The sequence below is a fragment of the Festucalex cinctus genome, chromosome 4, assembly GCF_051991245.1.
Source record: "Festucalex cinctus isolate MCC-2025b chromosome 4, RoL_Fcin_1.0, whole genome shotgun sequence".
Classification (NCBI taxonomy): domain Eukaryota; kingdom Metazoa; phylum Chordata; class Actinopteri; order Syngnathiformes; family Syngnathidae; genus Festucalex; species Festucalex cinctus.
The window spans coordinates 24,872,976-24,891,446 of NC_135414.1; the positions used below are offsets into that span (position 1 = coordinate 24,872,976).

The following is an 18,471-nucleotide window of genomic DNA, read 5'->3' on the forward strand; positions in this document are numbered from 1 at the left end:
ACTTTTTTTTTTTTTTTTTTGATCATCTGGCACAGAAGGTGCAGCTTCTTTCTCCCTCTGACTCTGGCGTCTGGCCGATTCGAGTCATTGTCTTAGCGTGGTATGAGCTTCTTGTTGGCGCTTGTTGTCTGACGGAGCATGTGGGGCCCTTGCTCCAGCCTGTTGAATGTCAACAAGACGCATTGCAATAATGCACTGCTGTCAGCTGCAAAGACGCTGAAGGTCATTTCTTCATCGGGAAAGGAAATGTCTCTCTCGATGGATATGCGACTGCCTACTGTTAGGTTAGATTACAGCTACAGAAGGTTAGATTTAAAGCTACAGAAAAGCGAAAAGCGAGTGCACTCAAGCTACACAAAGACTCATCCAGATGTTTATGGTGGGAATTATGAGGGACGCCTTTGGTGTTTGGGGTAAGACGCTATGCAGGTGCAGACTGCGGTAACAGCATTGAAACATTAACTTCAAATAATGCGACATTCTGTGCTAAAGTAGCAAGTCAAATCAACTTTTAGGGGTGTAGTAACTAAGAATGCACTAAGAATGCACTGCGTCCGGTAATAGCGCGAAATATTGCACCACAACTGCGCCCAGTTACCCACCTATTCACTAAGGACTAATCATATCGCGGCGCAAACACACCCACAAAACTGACAGCTTGGAGCAAATTTGCATCTGATTTACCACACATGGATTTGCGCCAAGAACATGGTTGTTATGGTAACAGTTGTGAGATTGGACCGAGAGTAAGCGTTTATAGCGCCATTAAGCTGTACAGAGCAGAGAGAACGACAACGTCATTCATTCATGAAGTACAAATTATTGGTGCGATTGTTTTTTCAAAATATATTTTCAGAGGTTGGCGTGGACGTACAGTATGCATCTGGCACGTAAAAATTATCGTAAAATGCCTACCCACCATTGCCGATCAGCCCGGGTTACGTTATGGTGTCCTAAACCAACATGGAAAAGTCTCTCTCTCTCTCTCTCTCTCTCTCTCTTAGACGCTGTATATCAATGAGTCTCATTTGCATTGGGGTGGGCATATTTACATACGCGCAAATAACACAGGCGCACCGTCGTGCAATCTGGTTGGCAGCGCACTTACTGACAGATTTCCCCATCTGCTCGTGTTTCGTGAATTAGGCGCTCCCGGATTGCTCCATTTTTACCGGTTAGCGCCGTGGAAAGGTGAAGCAAACCTTTAGTGAATAGGCCCCTTAGTCAATGGCTGCAGTGTCTTGCAACCACAGGGGCCTGTCAATGTTCCCTACGATGTCTGGCCAAATAATTGGATCCATCATAGGAAAACGGCAGAGGATGTTTTTCTGCAGTTAAAATAAATAGTCATTCCACTGCGCGCTTTATAATGTCAGCCAGGCAAGACAAATAGAAGGATTATTTAGACATTTGATTGTGATTAAGTCACAGCTCCCAAGATTTTCTCCGCGTGGCGTCGGGGCCTCTAAAAGGGCACGTTGCTCGTCAATAACAAACCCTGCGGTTCCTTAGCCCTATTCGATTGTGCAGATGGTAAAAGTTATTTTTCCCCTCTTTTCTCAACTGTCCTCTAGACGGGCGGCCACAGTGGGAAGCAGAAGCCAAAATCATCCGGGAGAAGACTCAAGGGGTGAGTTGTCTTTTAGTTACCTCAAGTGTAAATAGAGCGGAACCTCCAGAGATTTGCTTGCATTACCATATAAAATTTCCCATTCAGATGAATTTTGGAATAATTTGTCATCATAAAACCATCAATGCAAACTTACACTCTCACGTGCAAAAGTTTTAAAGACAAATGTCAGGAGGTAATAAATGTCACACATCTAATTTGTTTACACTCACTATCACTGAATAGTGAATACAATTACATCAATAGGTAATGTAATTTGTAAAACACACATAAAACTCTACCTTTTGATCACCAGGGACAAGCATTACAAAGCTAATCAGTCTCCAGCTAACAGCTAGTGTGAGAAGCTAATGTAGTTGTCTACATCTTCAATCAGTGCTATTTCTTGTCTAACAACATTAGATGGACTACACGACACCAGTCTATTCAAAGCGGAATCAAACGTCCTTGTGGGAAATGGATGGATGATAACATTTAAAGTAGACACACAGTATTTTGATGCTGGCTGAAATGAGGTCAAGTGAGTTGGGGCAAAATTTGACATTGGTTGGTGAAACCCCAAATGGTACGAGCCATTTGAGAGTTGAGGTTCCACTGTACAGCTTATTTTTGGCAAGTACATAAAGTGCATTTAAATAATGTGAACTGTTTTCACACCACAGTCATGTATCGTCGTGGAAATCCCTCCTTACCACATTAAGACTGTGAGCTCAGCTGTGCAAGTCCAGTTTTATGTCTGCAATGGAAAACGGAAACGGAGCCAATCCCAACGCTTCACTTACCTTTCAGGTGAGGTTAAAAAAAGGGATCATTTTTATTGCCAGACTATTATTATTCATTAATTATTTTTAAAAATGTCGCTATTTCTGTATTGACGCCTTCTTAAAATAATCACCTGTCTTTTTTTCCTGATTTTTCAGGAAACACAAAAAATTGAAAAATGCCAAAAAGATGACTTGAACAATTATTTTAAGAGGGTGACAACATGCCGTTTAACCAACTCAATGTATTTATACAGACAGTATGTATTTCTTTTAGTTTGCTGCTTCCTGTTTACGCCCACGCTCATAGTTAGAGAGTACATTTAAAATGACAGCACACTATTGTGTCAGTAACCCATTTTGTAAGTCTCAAGAACCTGACTGTGACGCAATGGCTGACTGTGACTATGTGTAGCACAATAACACAAACACCTGCTCGTGCTTTATTTTTTTTTTTTGTAGAACCTTCACTAACTCCCACGCCGCTTTATGTCTTAAGTCTTTATCTGCTCAATATTGTGGGTGAATGTAGGTGAGTGTCTTCTCATGCCATAATTTGAGTGTGTGTGCGTGAGACTATACGCGACATCGCCCCTCCACCCACCTGCTCAACTATATTTGTGAGCACGCCCACTCAGGCGGTTCCTGTTCCTGTTCTCTTTTGACAGGTTGAGGCAGCCAATGACAGCAGAGCAGAGTAAACCCTGCTCTGTTTGTTCGCAAAAGCAGGTTTGCTGCCACCATCAGAGGCACCACAGACACCACCTGCTTGATTGTGTGTGTGCGTGTGTGTAGGAGGTGGTGGTCTTCTAATAAGTTATGTTTCCTGTCTTGTTGTGGGCTGGGTGGTAACGATCCCTGTAGCAGGTACCACATGCTAAAGAGTTAGATATGCACTATCCCACTGTCAAACTGGAAATGGGAATCAACGCCCTTTATGCTGTCCTGCTATGACTGACGGAGTCTGTTTCACAAAGTCACACTGGAAATGAAGAAATTTACTGAGAAACAAGCTATTTTTTTGTTTTGTTTTTAGAAAACAATTCATATCTTGTCAGGTTGTAGTACAAGTCTTTTCACACCAAGATCAGATTGGTTTGAGTATCAGGACTTTGGAACAATTGTGTGGATTTGAGGGGCAGTCAACAGAACCCTTTGTTTTTTCGATTATGTATTATTCTTGGGAAAAAAAATTTGGCTTGCCATCTTATTTTCACAAAAAAAGGCAACTTTTTCCGAAAAATAATTACATATTAGATTAAAATTTATCTTCTTGAAAACAAGAGTTTTTTTTTTTATTATTATAATTATCATCATGACTCCTTGTAAAAAAATAATGGCGGTTTAGTCTTCAATGAGCCAACCATGCATTTCTTTGGAATGTGGGAGTACCTGGATAAACCCATGCAAGCATTGGAGAGAACATGCACACTCTAAAAAACTGTTCGGTCAAACAAAAATAACCCACCTATGTCATGACTAGGGTCATGTAAGGGTTATGTTTACTGTCATGACGAGGGTCATGCAAGGGTTATGTTTGGGTCATGACCATGAGGTCAAGTGTCTATTTTGAACTGATGTAACCAGCATCTGGTTTCAACTGGTAAGACACTATGTGATGTCAAGAATCTTTAATCTCTTTATCTGTTCAACAGTCAATCAGATAATACCATGTCAGTCCTGTTACCCACACGCTAGCCACAGCCAATCAGATCGATTTGCTGTCTATATAAGCCTGTCTGAGAAGTGTGTTTTTGTCGGATTAGTACCTCTGTTCCTCTGCACAACTCTCGTTGTTTCTCGTCTAGTCAAATTTGTTCTACGCCTCTCGATGTGAATAAATAGTTCAGGTCTTATTTGTGTCTGTGTTTTTGGGATCTAACCCCAGCACATAACAACCTATTGTTAAAAAATGAACCAATCCTCTACTTGGGTCAATTTGAACCAACTTCGAGTCAAGAATGGGTATTTTATTGTAAAACAACTCGTAGATATTGGTCAGATCCTTATTTGGGTCCAAAAAATTGTTTTGTATAAAACAGCCCAGAAAGCTGGGTCAAATTGATTTGATGCATAATTGGGTTCCTTTTTGACATGCAAACTCCACAGAGGAAGAACAACTCGAACCCCCAACTTCAGAGCCACATTGTCAACAAGATTCTAGGTTCACTTTCAAGTTGTTTGACTGGCAATCTGTTCAAGTTCCAAGGGTCAGCTGAAAGTAATTTATTTTTGCACACCCATCATATCTGTCTGTTGTTTTTTTTTATTTTTTTTTAACCGCTCGTCCCTCCATCCCAGAGGCGTGATGGGGTGAGTCGAGAGCGTGAGATCAATGAACCCGTTTGTTCTGTTTCTCTGATCCGTGCTTGGGGGCATTCGGGCAGTCAGTTTGTCACACAGCGTTTCACGTGATGCCACCAGACTGACTGGCAGCATATGCTCGCCATCTCATTCTGAGATGAAAAAAAAAAAACATAAAAAAAACTCTCAATTAGGTACAGTTTGGTGCATTTCAGATCTGAAGTAATTCTCTTGTCTATTATGTAAATGTAAAAAATTCTTTTGTTCGATCAGGGCTTGAATTAGAATCATTATGTTGCATTTGAGGATGTTTTTTTTTTTCCCCAGTTACGACCTGAAAACGTTCAAGGTGAAAGTAAACAACCAAAATGGTGGCTAGTGATAAATTATTATTCTTTTTTTTATTTTGGGCCTCAAAACTCATTCTGACCTCCAGCAAACTTGCCTTCTCGCAATTTTGCTTCATCTATTGTTTTTATCTTATTTCATACAGTTCAGTAGTTTATAATTTCATCAGGAAGATAGCGGCATACTGTCACATATGTTTTGTTACATGAAGTTTTGTCGAATATTTATGAATGACGAAAGCAATCTAGTTTTATACCCGAGTAAATTGTGTTTTTCCATTCACCGTCTGTGTTTCCAAAGGGGTCGCCATTGTAGAGTGACATCACATTGTAGTCGGTCAGTGAAGTCGGGGTAAATCATAATTCTTTGTCTTATGACTTCTATTGGCCCAACTTAGCAGGAACACTTGGAGTCTTAAAGAGGTGTATTTCTGTGAAGTATAAAAGCACTGATGGATTTATTTCCTTCTCTTAGTGATGGTGAAACAGGAGCACCGGGATGAGCTGGAGCATCCCGCGGTCCCTGCCATGTCCATGCCCCTGACACACTCTTCCAGTCTGGTGCGCCCTCAGCTGCCTTCCCCCGATCAGGGCCACCCATCGGACAACCTTCTGTCCACTTCCCCGCACGGCCTGGCCGCCGTCTCGAGACCCGTCATGCTGCCCCTGCAGGCTCCCCACCCCTCCATGGGCTCCCCGTCCTTCCAGCATCTGCCTCACCTCCACGGTCACAGTTTGCACCACGCCCCCGCCGACTGCCACATGACGTACCATCCGAGCTCCTCTCCCGTCCCGCTCCCTGCCACCTCCTCGCCCTCGTACCAGCCCATGCAACGCAACCACAGCCTGTCCTTCAACGGCCAGTCCAGCCTTTCCCCTCAGAGTTACGACAGGATGCCTTTCCAGCAGAGTCCCGGTGCCACGTCGCACCCGCTGGGCATGGGGATGGTGTATTCCTCCTCCCCCTGCTCGTCCCCGTCAACGCCAGGGTCGTCAGGCCCCATCGCGGGCTCGCCGCAGGGCCACCAACCTCTTCTGGCCCCCTCGTCCCCACACCTTCACACGCTCGGGGGCTACCACTGCCCCCCGAATCCCACCTCCCAGTTGCAGCGGGCCATGGGCTACCACCCAGTGAGCCAACGCTCAGCCTCCTGCCCCACGCCATCCACCGCCCCTCCGCCGCATATGATCCCGTCAGCCCACTCCGGGCCTTCTTCCCCTCAGCTCCACTCGCTGCCCTACCACTCTCCCACGTCCTCTTCACCAGGTAACAGTCCCTTGGGTGCCTTGCAGCATCCGCATTCAGGACAGCCTTCTCCTCAGGCGGCCAGCCCGGTTATGGCAGGCTTGTCCCCGACTGCTGCAGGGGCTTTGGTGCACCCGCTAAGCCCCCAGGGGCCCTTCACGTCGGAGGACGAGAGGCTGAACATCAAAGAAGAGCCGGAGGATAGGGAGCCCACCTTCCGCTCGATAGGCCTACAAGACATCACGCTGGATGATGGTAAGATTGATCAGACCTTACTCAAGTGGGACCTCAGCATTTGAATGTGCAGATTGGAGTCGAAAACACATTCTTGTGCCAGTACAGTGTTCTCTCGTTTCTCGTTTATCGTTCCAGAAACTACCTGCAATAATGGAAATCAGCGTTTAATTTAAATATCATAGCTTGCATAGTGTTTTTAACTAAATCGTTTTTAAATTGTACGGTGTCCTTGAGTGTCTAGAAAGGCGCCTATAAATATAATACATTATTATTATTATTATTATTATTATTATTATTATTATTATTATTATTATTATTATAAAAATAAACAAACCAAAAAGCACGTAAAAAAAAAAGCACATTGTAAATAATTCGCGAAACAGCGAGGGCGTAAAAGATGAAGCCGCGATAAACGAGGGAACACTGTAATGGCAAAAGGGAGAAGTATGATGAGCAATGGGAATTGCCTAACTTATAAGGAGTTGCTTAGTGGCTGCAGTGGACTAGAATCACTGTCCTGGTTGCACAATCCAATATAGCGAACTCAACAACATGTTTAGTCTTGTACCTGCGACTTGCCTCCTCTTTGTCACTGAATTTGTTGTGCCGTAAGAATCAATATTTTTTTCTTTAGACCCATACAAATAAATAGTATTTTGTATTTAGCAATAATGGCCAATAGCTGTCAAGATAAAATACACATTCTGAAAGAAAACAATTTATCAAATTACAAACTGATTATGGTACATGAATTTGTAAAGTAATGTTAAACACATATACATTACATACATGGTACGTGATGGACGCTCGGCCACTTTGGAATTATAATAGGATGTAATAATAATAATAATAGGTCAAAGGTTGTGATTGTTCATAACTTAGGGGCATTATTTGACATATTCAACTTCGGGCTGGCCATTTTGAAAATTAAACTCTAATATTTCTGGCTTATTTGAATGCCAACTAAAGTCCTGGGTGTACCACGTCTCTCGCCCCAAACAAACAGTCAGCTTGTATTGGCACCACTACACTAATGAGGACAAGCACAATAGAAATCGAATGGATGGATGGTGTAGGACCATCAAAGTCTATCAGTTGTCGTTAATGCTGTACCTCCTGCCGTTAAGATTTGAAGAGCGTGCGCACAGTGCTTGCATAGATTACTGCAAGCATCCATATCTAAAACAAGACACCGCTTTGGGATTCAATTACATCATGTGACATGTTACGCAAATCCATACCCCATGATGTAAAATAATACTCGTCAGCATCAGTTTATTTTCTGTGAGCTAAATCCTTGGTGTTTGATTACAGTGATAGTGTTTCATCTGTCATTGTCGCCATAGACTGAGTTAGGACTGAAATGAGTACGAAAGGGCTGATAACCAAAACATCAGATTAAGGCGCCAATCTATGGCGGCCATTAGGAGACTAATTACCTCCATCGGTCAAGGGGTTATCATTTGTTAGCTTCCAGGGTTTTTCCTGTGTACAAAATTGAGAGGCGACCACCTCCAGCCTGAACCACTGATGTTGCTCAACACAGCACTCCAGCTGTGTTGACTGAGCTCAGCAGAAACACATTTTAACTGCAGTTGCAGCGTTGCGCCATTATGGAGGCGCTATATCAACAGCAGTGCACCGGAAAGATCTGGAGCAACAACTGAAGAAGAAACAGCTTTCTTTTTTTTTTCCCTTTTCTGTCATTAAACTTTAACGTACCGAAGAAGAAACAGATCTAATTGAGATGCTCGAGAGAACTTGTTGACTTAACAATTAGCAGTGAAGTCAGTGCAAACTGCAAAGCGTGACGCCGCTGGCTTTTTCTCCCCCTGGATTTCTTTTATCTGAAGTACATGTCTCCAAACAGCCTCTTATCTGCCACTCAGGAACTTGGCTAGTTCGCCATATTCAAATCAGGGTCCTGCTGGCGGGCGGGGGGGGTTAATAAATAGCCTGACGAGGCCGTGTGGGGAGGTGTTACATTGTGTGCGAGCACGGGTCAACCTAATTAACACAGGCCACTTGTCAATAAGTCATGTGTGAAAATCCAGTGAGGTTCATCGGGGAGCTGTTTTTATGCAAAAGCACACGCTACTCTCAATAAAAAAAAACGTTAAGATTTTAAATTGAACATGCATATTAAAGTTTTTTTGTTGTTGTTTTGTGTTTAACATACTCATGTACTTTCTGGGGGTGTTGTGCTCTTTTCCAAAAAAGTTTGCGAGTGACACAGTTCAGCCGGGAATGTGAGCTCCCCCTTTGAGCCCGTGGCTAAAAATAGCTTTGTGTGCCAGCCCGGCTCTGTAGGCCATGTTTTGAAGTAGCAACATGGAGCCTGGTCCCGCTCTGTTTTTTTTTTGTTTTTTTTAAGAGGTCACTGCCTACTCACCGACAAGTAGACCGGATTCACTCTGCATGTGCCACTGACAGGCATAACGGCCATTAGCTTGATGTATGCCTTGCGAGGCTTTCTGCTGACTAGTCATGTTGACATGGCAACAAACAGGTATTTCATTACAAAATACTATATTATGCATACTGCTTCAAATAGTGACCAGGTTATACCTTAAAAAAAATAAAAAATACGTACAGCAGCTCTACTAGTATACTAACATCATGACCACATTAAACACAGTCGCATTTCAATTCATTTTAAATGAATAAATTAAATTGTGGAAGTTTAAAATCGTACTTAAAAATGAAATACAACAAAAAAAGATGTACTGTAAAAAGTGTGACGAGTTTGTGTTGAGGTAATTTTTCTGCCACTAGATGGCATAATTACATTTGTAAGACATTGCTGACAGCTCAGTGCATTTTTTTTTCATATTAAGAGCTATCTAATCTTTAACATGGAATGTTGTGAAATCCTGCACCGCAGTCTCTACATATGCTGACTGGAATTCCCCCAGTACGTTTTCCAAGTAACGGGCGGTCATCAATCGCGCGTTAAAAAAAAATAGTGGTGGTAAAGGTACTTTAAATTAACTCAAAAATTTAACGTACTAATTTTGACACCCATGCTAATAATGTGAATAGCCTTAAAAATAGATCTTACCAGTCTGCCAGTTAGAGAGAAGCCAGTTAGATACCCGTTTCTGAAAAAAAGTACCTTGAACTCAAAAAGTGACCAGCATATGAATCATGTCAGGCTGTGAAGTATAAATAAGGGTAGCTAATCAGCTCAGTCAACCGTAGGACACCTCCTCATGTCCTCTTGTTACATAAGAAGCATTTTTTTTTATTTTTTTTTTTAGTCCAACATTTATCCACATTGATGTGAACAATAATGAATAAACTGCTCCACTGCAAAAGCAGCAGCAATATCACAGAAGCGCCAAAGTGGAACGAGTACAAACATGGAGTGTGTGTAGAAAAACTGCCCTCGTTAGCTAGCAGATGGCCCCTGTGACGCACATGCGCGTGCGCGAGTGAGTGAGTGAGACAGACACAGCGAGAGATGATTCAGTGTCTTTGTGGCTACCTGTCCTATGTTGTTGAGAAGTGAAATATTTTCAACGTGCGATTGTTCGGAACTTCTGCTTCCATGCCGTCGTCGTACTCAACACAGCAATGCTACAAAAATGACTTGCGTTAATTGATGATACAAAACCAACCCATGGCTAGTTGCTGCACACAGGAGGTAAGAGGACAGACTGACAGACAGATGGGCGGACAACTTTAGCATCCAATCACACAGCAGGGTCGCGCGGCCGAGACACTCAATCTGGAACGTTCTGGGCATCAAACGTCCAAAGCGAAGCGCGTGCGCGCTTTGCTCTTTTCCAAAACATGTCGCTTCTTCATCGGGCACGCGTAATCAAGTGCAGTGACGCTGGAACGATTACAAGTGTACTATTGATGAGCTCATGACTAGATTTGGCCTCACGTCAAAATGAGTTATGCAGTCTTTGATGAGAAAATGAGACTCAAAATTTCACCATTTACACGAATATGTGTGCGTCCTCCGTGGCACAGCTGCCTCCAACTGCACGTGAGCGTTAAGTATTGGCACAAATGTACACATAGGAAGTGAAGTGAACCGTATCGAAAAGACAACCTGCGCCTCTCCTGTATCACGCTGAAAATCTGCAATATAGAGATAAACAAGAAAAATTCTAACCAGACATTGTGTGGTTATTTGAAAGAAACATGAGGAGCTTTTTAGGCTTCAAAAAATATTTTGATAACTCTGATGAAACATCGACTTTAGGGCTGTAACTATGGAATGCTTTTAAAATTGTTTATTTCATCAACTAATCACACCAACTCCCTCTCATATACATACATATATATATATATATATATATATATATATATATATATATATATATATATACATATATATATATATATATATATATATATATATATATATATATATATATATATATATATATATATATATATATATATATATGTACTGTCAAAGTTAAAGCTTTTAACTAATTAATCACAAAAAAATATCGCATTAATCATGCATTTTGTGGACACAATATATTTTTTATTTAAAAAATTTAAAAAAAAATAAATAAAATAAAATAGACTTTAGCACTGAATATCTGCAGCAACAATTTAACTTGTAATATCAACTTTTCCCCATTCATTTTGGGACAGACAATGAACTTTTTCAAAGTATCACTTCCCACGCCCATTTCCATACATATAACTTATCATCATTACCAGGTGTCTTACACTTCTCGGTGTCACAGTTGGTAAAGTGCACTGCCCAGTAATCAGGAGGTCATCATTTCATAATTTATCTCTCACTTTACTTCATAAGCATTCCACTTTCATTCAAATCTTAGCATTCAGCTATTAGAATTCAGCTTTCAGCATTCCCACGCAATTTCTCCAGAAATTGCACTTAGTCTAGGTCACTAATAGAGTTGTCCAGCATACCTCCTGATTGGCTGGCTTTAAAAGAACCTTGGAATCCGGGGAAAAAATAAGTTTCCACCAAATTAAAGTCAATGACAAACATTTGCTGCTCTGCTCCCCTTTGAATGAAGTGGAAATGGACGCCATGTGTCATCTTTCCATACCATGAAGGTCTCACAGAAGCAAATGTTTGGCAGAAGTTGAGAGAACGGTGCCAGTGCTTGCCTCCCCTTCCAAGACAGGAGGATGGAAAGGCCTCGATGAGCACGCACATACTAAATTCAAACCATGCTCGTGTTGTTTTTCAAAAACGCATTGTTGCGACTGTCGTGGTTCGTCAGCAGACGTCAAGCTTTTCTCGAGGCCCAAACGTGACAAGTCGATTTGACTCCTGCAAAAGCTTGAAAAAAGTATACAAAGTACACTACGTGTGTAAGTGTCACGTGCATGCAATGTTTTGAACGTGGGAATATGTGCACTGATGTTTTTGTTTGTTTGTTTGTTTTTGTTGGAAAGATGACATGCAGGTAAAAGAACATTCAACAGAAGTTGTAATTAACTGTCAGGAGGCATTTGACACACTGTTTATTGAGTGTCTTGTACAATACATACTTAAAGGCTTAAGAACATTGTTAATCATTAGACTCGTTGAGTACTGTTTCACTACTAAGTATAAAAACCCAAACGAAAATGTTGTTTGACAGATTAAAGAAAGAAACAAACAAAACATCCATCCATCCATTTTCTGAACCACTTGCTCCTCACAAGGGTCGCAGGGGTGCTGGAGCCTATCCCAGCTGGCTATGGGCAGTAGACGGGGTACACCCTGAACTGGTTGCCAGCCAATCGTAGGGCACACAGAGACGAACAACCATTGGCGTATATGAAGATTCAGAAAATATGACTTTATTTATAAAGCATTTAAAAACAATTACCGTATACATGGAATAAAGAAAAAAATACAAATAAATAAATCAGTCATACCATAAAGACAACGAAAACAAAAATGAAAATCACAAATACAGCAGAAACCATACGTTGACATAAGACACAAATCTGACTGTCACACAGCAGTGGAAGGAAATACCATATTTTCATAAGATGGAACCTCGAGGCAGCAAATACAGTGAAACCAGCAGGGGCCCCAAAATGCATCACTGTGGAACACCATAACATAAACTGACAAATATCTGGGAAAAAAAATCAGGAAAATATAACGAAAAATGTACACAAAAAAAACAAAAAGATTAAAAAATATATATAATATAAATAAAAATATAAATAAATAAATACAACATATATATATATATTATGTATATAATATGTGTTAAAAATACATGTATTAAAAAATACAAAAAAAAATCTGCCAATAAACACAAAAAGCTGACAAAAATAGAGAAAAAATAAACCTATATTGTTAAGTATTAGAGTAGTATTAGTGAATAGTTTGGATATTAAATCCTGAATGAGTGATTGTGAGTAGCTAAGCATTATGTAGAGGACAAAGAAATGATGCAATGAAGTTATTGCATGACTTCTTTTCCTAAGAGTTGCTGGCTTTTGACTCGACGTCCAGCATTTGCGAAAGACGTCATTACAAAGCCACGCAAGGTGGAAACTCTCTTCCTCTCCTCTAGTTTCTCTCTCTCTCTCTTTTTTTTCTTGTGGGCAAATCAAGCCCCTTCCGTGTAAAGCTTTTCCACTGTGGCTTTCCTAAAACCACTGTGCCACTTTCAAGTTTTTAATACCAGAAAGAACCTTTTGAGAATGTGGCATAGTGGCTTGTGATCGGCAGTTGGTCACTTCACATTTTATGTATTCGTATGTATTCCCATCACATGGGGCCGGTTCCTACTTCTGTTATGGTTGAGTGTTGTAACGTTTATTGAAAAAAAATGGCAACTTTAGAAGAGAGAAATGCAGAGGCCTTAAGATTGAACCCTGTGGAACGCCATAAGAGAGTGGAACTCATGGATTCAGAACAACCAAGTCTGATCCAAACCAGTTTGTCGTCTTTAGCTGTAAAATAACCCGTGCTGATTGTAACTATATCAGCCCAGTGTGAAAGGGTACAGCAACCGTCATTTAACTGTAGGTGTGTATAGTATCTTTGAAGTAGGGAGCCCCCCTTGCAAGTCATCTGTAGAGGGTCTCCCTCTGGCTGACAGGGGGAAACATCTCTGTGTGCGCCGTACCAGTAAATGTGAGAGAGTGGAGCAGCAGTAAACGAAACGTCACTCTCCACTCAAATCTCTCTTTCGCTTGTGGCTTTTTGCTCTCCAATTTAAGACGATGTCTGCTGGTGATGTCAAATGTCGCTAACGTGCCTTTGCCGCACACTCATCGGAGAGTCATAGGTCAGAGCAGGTGACACATGACATTTCTGATAAAGGACATGCAGTGGAAGTCCGGTGGGGGCGTCGCGACTACACTTTTATCAACTAGACAAGTGCAATTTCGGGAGAAATTGTGTGAGAATGCAGAAAGCTAAATGCTAATTGCTGAATGCTAAGATTTGAATGCATGTGGAATGAATATGAAGTAAATTGAGAGATCCATACATCAATTTTCTTAACCACTTGCTCGTCACAAGGGTCTCGGGGGGTGCTGGAGCCTATCCCAGCTGGCTTCGGGCAGTAGGCGGGGTACACCCTGATCTGGTTGCCAGCCAATCGCAGGTAAATTGAGAGATAAATTATGAAATTATGACCTCCTAGTTAATGGACAATGTACTTTACCAACTGTGCCACCGAGCAGTGTAAGACACCTGGTAATGATGATAAATTATGTATGGAAGTGGGCGTGGAAAGTGAGAGTTCAATGTCTGTCCCATTGAAAATGAATGAGGAAAAGTTGATATTAAATGTTAAATTGTTGTTAAAAAAGTGTGGAGAATAAAAATCACAATAAAATATGTGGGAATGCTTCAGCATTCCCACAACTAGACTAAGTGCAATTGGATCAACAAAACAAAACCGACTGACTCGTAAGTAAGGTAACGTTCCTACAAAAAGATTGGCGACATTTTGTGGCCGTATTTTGCAAATTTTTGATGCAGATTTTGACTTCATTTCTTGACATGTTGGTCCTCACTTTCTTAATGTGAACATTTTTAAAAACGTGCATCGTCGCAAACAAGTTAACTAGGTAAAGTGTGTGTTTGTGTATGTGGTTTTGGTGACATGGGGAAGGAAGAGCCTCCCACGCCAACAGGATGACGGGACCCGTGGTGGCCAGGCACAAAAAAAAAAAAAAAGAGAGCACACGCCTGAACCGATAACGCCGTTTGTTTTAATGTCGCACATTGTTACATGCACATTTCTTTGGTGGCCTCGAATGAGATTTATATTCATGTTCTGGATCGTTTTGCTTCAGCAGACACTCTCAAAAGAGAATTGTTGAACCAGTTTGTGATTACAAATTAAATTGTTGGCCAACTTAAAAAAAAATCACTTCAATTGGTAACAAACAAATGAATTAAGTTGTTAAATTTAATGAACTCATAATTAATTTAACTTAATATATTCACTTTGGACTACTAACTTATTTCAATTATGTGTTACCAAATTACAATTGAAGCGATTTCTTTTTAACAAATTTTGTCAACAATTCAATTTGTAATCTTAAATTGGTTCAAGAATTATCTTTTTAGAGTGTAAAGTAGCAATGTGTTAATTACTCAGTTTAATCTCATGATAGAATCATTTAAATAAAGTCATTTAAAGGCATACTTCACTTATTAAAGCGCTTTATAAATAAAGTTGAGTTGAGTATTTAGTCCATTATAGTAATAAAAAGTTAATATTTTGTCTATAATTAATTTGATACTTTCATTATTTTTCACGTAGAAATTGTACCTTTAAAAACACATTTTGCAACTTGGTGTCGACTGAAAATGACATCACAAGGGCCCATGTAACCAATCACAGCTCACATGTTTTCTAGGTTTGGTCATGTGACATTCACAAGCTAAGCTGTGATTGGTGACCTGAGCCCTTGTGATGTCATTTTCAGGAAAGTTGCAAAACGTCTTTTTAAAAGGTACTAATTTTGCATAAAAAATAATGAAAATATCAAATTTATTATAGGCAAAATATTAATGTTTGACTGCCAAAAATGTCTAAACTATCCCTTTAAGCTTTTTTTTTTTTTTTTTTTAAACAGTTCAACCGAAATTAAAATTTGCAACGCTAGAAAATTATTGGGACAAATCAAAATATCAAAAATATTTATATTAAGGAAAAAATCTATTACATACAACATACATTGGATTTTTCTCCTCTTTTAATACATTTAAGTCACTGAAGAGGAATTATTGCAACTTTAAATTTATCATTATTAATCTTTTGTGAGAAATTGGAAACAAAGTGACCCGCACATTCATAAGATTATGTATCTCCAGTATTAATTTCAAATGACATAGAATTATGTATGAGACACAAATATTGGTACTTGCGACGGCCATTTTATAATGGGGAACTACAAAGTAGTCAAATAGAAAATTGCCATTAATTTTATGTAATATTAAGGGGAAAAAATGCTATATTGAGACTTACAGGTCTTTTTTTTATTTTTATATTTCTATAGATTCATATTAAATAATTCACATGGAATGTAATTATGTAATGTGGTTATACTGATTTAATTTGACTTTATTTAGACAGTTTTATTGTAATCTATTGTAGTCTATTACATAATTATGTGCTGGTATATATCATTACAATTGATATATAATACGATACATGCATACTTATTTAGAGTAAGAATATCATCATTTGCGTTGTTTCCCCCCCATCATTGCACAATGACTTTTTCTTCAACTGAATTGAGGCAAGCGTGATCTTGTTTTGCCGCGTTTTCTTTGAACGTGACGCGAGCGCGAAAGAAGGCAAAAAGAATGCATGCGGAATTCCCTCACCAGCGGGCAGACGAGCCGGAGTCATCTTGATCTCGCCGCCCCCAAAACCAGTCCGTCCTGCCTTTGGTCGCCGCCGGGAAACGTAAAAGCCGACGCGGGAACGACTTACATGCGTGCAAAAAATATGACACGTGGGATTCGTCGTCGGCAAGAGCAACAGAGGTCACGAAAGTTCACTTAGTTGATTGGCTGATTTATGCTGTTACCTTGACACTTATAAAGCATATTTCTTACATTTTTCCTCATTAAAGATAAAATACATTAAAAGTGATTTTTCTTTTTTTCCCGCAGTGAACGAGATCATCGGCCGAGACATGTCGCAGTCGCCCGGCGGCCGCGGCCCCGCCCGAGCATCCCACGGCGCGCCGTCATAGCGAAACCCGCCGGACGCTAAACCACCACGTCAGGATACTTAACTCCCATGATGCAACACCCGTCAGGACAGCTCAATATACTGTGTGCACACATCAAGAGCATCAATCGGGGTGATTTCTTTTCTTTTCTTTTTTATTTCTACACCAAAATCACCCTTTTTGAAACGATCAAAGCATTTATGATCCCAGTTGGAGGAGGAGAAGAAGCTCAACATTCCGCAACTGTCAATCATCTGTACATCTCTGGACATCACCCACGCCCCCTGCTGGCAATACGTGTAACTGCCTTATTTGTATTTTTGTTATAGATATATACTGTAGATGCCATAAGATGGCAGCAAATCACATTTTTCTATTAGATGAAGCTATGGCCTGGCTAAAGAAAGCTCCTCCCTTCACTTCAACATCGTAGCTTGGCGTCAAGCTGCCACTAGATGGCACCAAAGCAATACTTTTTTTTTTTTTTTTTAAATTAGACATGGCTGTGGCCTGAGCACAAAAACATCAGCTAGCTAAATAGGCAAAAAAAATAAAATAAATAAAAAAAATAAACGTGAATAAGCAACATTCACAGTATGGTTCTAATTATTACTTGTGTAGCAGGATTGAATGGCAGAAAAGTTCCCTTTCCAACCAAATAAACGGAAATCTTCAGACGCCATTTTTTTCACGGGATAAGATGGATGATCGTCTTCTCTGTGCAATAATAAAAAAAAAAAATCTCCCTGGTGTGCCTTGTTTGCAGCAAGACTAATTTTGTCCAAGTATTTTCTAGTAAAAATATAGTCATAAAATGTATTCTAATCTATGCATTCACCTTCAGCCTAATAAGCCTTCTCAAGGCAGAAAATGAAACCTGTAGAACAGGGGTGGGCAACATATGACCCACCAAAACAAATGATCCAAGCCCGCCTCACCTTTTTTTTTTAAAGAAATTTCCAAAAGAGAAGTGAAAAAACCCTGAAGACAGCCAAGGCCCAGTATGTGAGTGATGAGTGTTTCTACCAAATTATGCGAAAGTACCATTTTTAAGCACACATATATCTAAGGCTATGCAAAGTGCAATAAGTATGACAAAAGGATTTTTTTTAATAAACTTCACAGCAGCAGAATGAAAATTGTGTTGAGGATGCCTTAACTTGTTTGTCAGTTTATGTGCTGTTTTTTTTTCCTTCAGGGGGCGGGACAAAACGTTGTTTTTCAAATCATCTTCGGCCACAACCAAAGAGCGAACAATACAGTGTGTTGTATTCCCACTTGACAAAAAATAAAATAAATGTACTCAAATCTATTTTTGATACTTTTTTTTCAAATGGATGTCATTCCTTTAACAAAATAAAAAAAATAAATACAAAAAAAGTTTGTGGACATATAGTGTATGAGTGTTGAACGCAATATATAGATATAAATATATGACAAATAAGGACGAGACGTATGACATGACGTTGACAGCGTTTGCAGCTTTTTTTTCCTTTTATGTTACCCATCTGTATACAAACTATTTTGTACAGAAATTAAAAATAAATAAAGGGGGAAATGCAGGTTTAGCTGATGTTTACCAAGCCTTGTATTGTCAACTGTTGTATATTTTGTATGTTAAAGGTTTTGTAATTTTTAAGACTGCAGTGCTTTTGGAAATTATTCAAAGGGAATAACTTGCATCATGCTGTAGGTTTTCAAAGTAGTGACGATCAATAAAATGGAAAAAAAGTTAGCCTTGTTCTATTTTTTTTTTTTTTTTTTTTTACCCACTGACTTACTCTCTCACCA

At 39.9% G+C, this 18,471-nt stretch overlaps 1 protein-coding gene across 1 annotated transcript in view; it reads left to right on the top strand.

Moving 5' to 3' along the window:
- The window catches only part of nfatc3a (nuclear factor of activated T cells 3a), a 54,537-nt gene extending 36,122 nt beyond the window's left edge, over positions 1-18,415 (top strand). Inside the window, exons 7-10 of the mRNA XM_077519852.1 lie at positions 1,575-1,630; positions 2,293-2,419; positions 5,518-6,543; positions 16,619-18,415. Of these exons, the coding sequence (XP_077375978.1) occupies positions 1,575-1,630; positions 2,293-2,419; positions 5,518-6,543; positions 16,619-16,701 (1,292 nt within the window). The 3' untranslated portion in view covers positions 16,702-18,415. The remainder of the gene's footprint in view (positions 1-1,574; positions 1,631-2,292; positions 2,420-5,517; positions 6,544-16,618) is intronic.
- The last annotated feature ends 56 nt before the right edge of the window (positions 18,416-18,471 follow it).